This window comes from Apium graveolens, chromosome 10, assembly GCF_009905375.1.
Source record: "Apium graveolens cultivar Ventura chromosome 10, ASM990537v1, whole genome shotgun sequence".
Classification (NCBI taxonomy): domain Eukaryota; kingdom Viridiplantae; phylum Streptophyta; class Magnoliopsida; order Apiales; family Apiaceae; genus Apium; species Apium graveolens.
Window position 1 is genome coordinate 22,856,907 of NC_133656.1, and position 1,306 is coordinate 22,858,212.

Consider the following 1,306-nt stretch of genomic DNA (forward strand, 5'->3'; position numbering starts at 1 on the left):
AACTGAAGGGGCACCAGACCCAGTTTGGAATATAGTCTGTCTCCTAAATCTTCTATTTGTATTCTTTTTGAATCGCTTATAAAACCCTTGACTGGATTCTTCTTGATATCATTTTTCTTCCATAACATCCACTTTCCGCTTCTCCTTTTCTTTTTCCTTGGCGGTCAATTTCTGATCACTTTCTATTAACATGGCTGCCTGAACTACTGAAGTATAAGTCTTTAATTATAAGACTACAACTCCGCTTCGAATCTCTGGTTTTAGCCCATGTTGAAACCTCTTGGCTTTTGGAGCTTCAGAGCTTACATAGTCTGGCGCAAATCTAGCAAATTCGGTAAACTTAGCCTCATATTCCGCTACGCTTCTGTCTCCTTGCTTCAGCTCTAAGAACTCAATCTCCATTTGACTCTGCACACAGTCAAGGAAATATTTCTCAAGAAACAACTCGGTAGATCTCACCCATGGAACAGGGCCTCCTCCCTCTAATGCCTTAGTTGACTCCCACCAATAGTTTGCTTCACTCTTTAAGAAGTAGCTTGCATAATCAGTCTTAAGATTATCACTTACTTGGATGAGCTTGAAGGATTTCTCCATTTCTTTTAACCATGCTCCAGCAGCTACTGGATTAGGTTCACCTTTAAACTCAGGAGGGTTAATATTCTGAAAGGATTTGAAACTAGCACTTTGGTTTGCTCCTTGCTGTTGCTGCTGCAACAGTAGTTGCTGCTGAACCTGTTGGATTAGCTACAATTGCTGTTGCTGCTGCTGGTGCAACAAGTCTAGAATTTCATTTATAACTGGACCCTCCGCAAAACTATTATTATTTTCTCTAGACTGGGTAGCTTGCTTGGGTGACATCTTCCTGAAATATTTAAATGAGTTCATTCAAAATATAACAAATGTATTTGATAAAAGATATCACAGATTAAACGGTGCATCTATATCAGGAAAATGCTGCCCAATCACAGTACCCATGTCTTTAATATCTGGGTCCATTTATAAAAGAAATCTAGATTAACAGCACTGGCAATCACAATAACAATGACAGTAGCAGAATCAACAACAGTTCAGGAAGGCTAAAATACAAAGAAACTAAACACCGTTACACGACTCCTCAATATAACAGAAACTGACTAACTTCCCATCACTACTCAATTACCACATCCACTTTAATATACTATAAGACTTACCTGGCTATATCACCCACCTACATTGAATAATTGATAATTCAGGTCAATTTAAGGAACGCTAGACTCGTCCAGGTGCCATAATTCAAATTTCAACCAACCATTCCTCTAAGGATGAT

General features: G+C 38.7%; 1 protein-coding gene across 1 annotated transcript; it reads right to left on the reverse strand.

Moving 5' to 3' along the window:
- Nucleotides 1–225: 225 nt before the first annotated feature.
- Nucleotides 226–594, reverse strand: LOC141690456 (uncharacterized). Its single transcript, XM_074495253.1, has one exon. The coding sequence runs from the start codon at nucleotides 592–594 to the stop codon at nucleotides 226–228; it is 369 nt and encodes a 122-aa protein (XP_074351354.1).
- Between the last annotated feature and the right edge of the window lie 712 nt (nucleotides 595–1,306).

Bases quoted from the DNA above. Each gene is read 5' to 3' on its own strand.
- LOC141690456 (XM_074495253.1), bottom strand. From the start codon at position 594: ATGGAGAAATCCTTCAAGCTCATCCAAGTAAGTGATAATCTTAAGACT.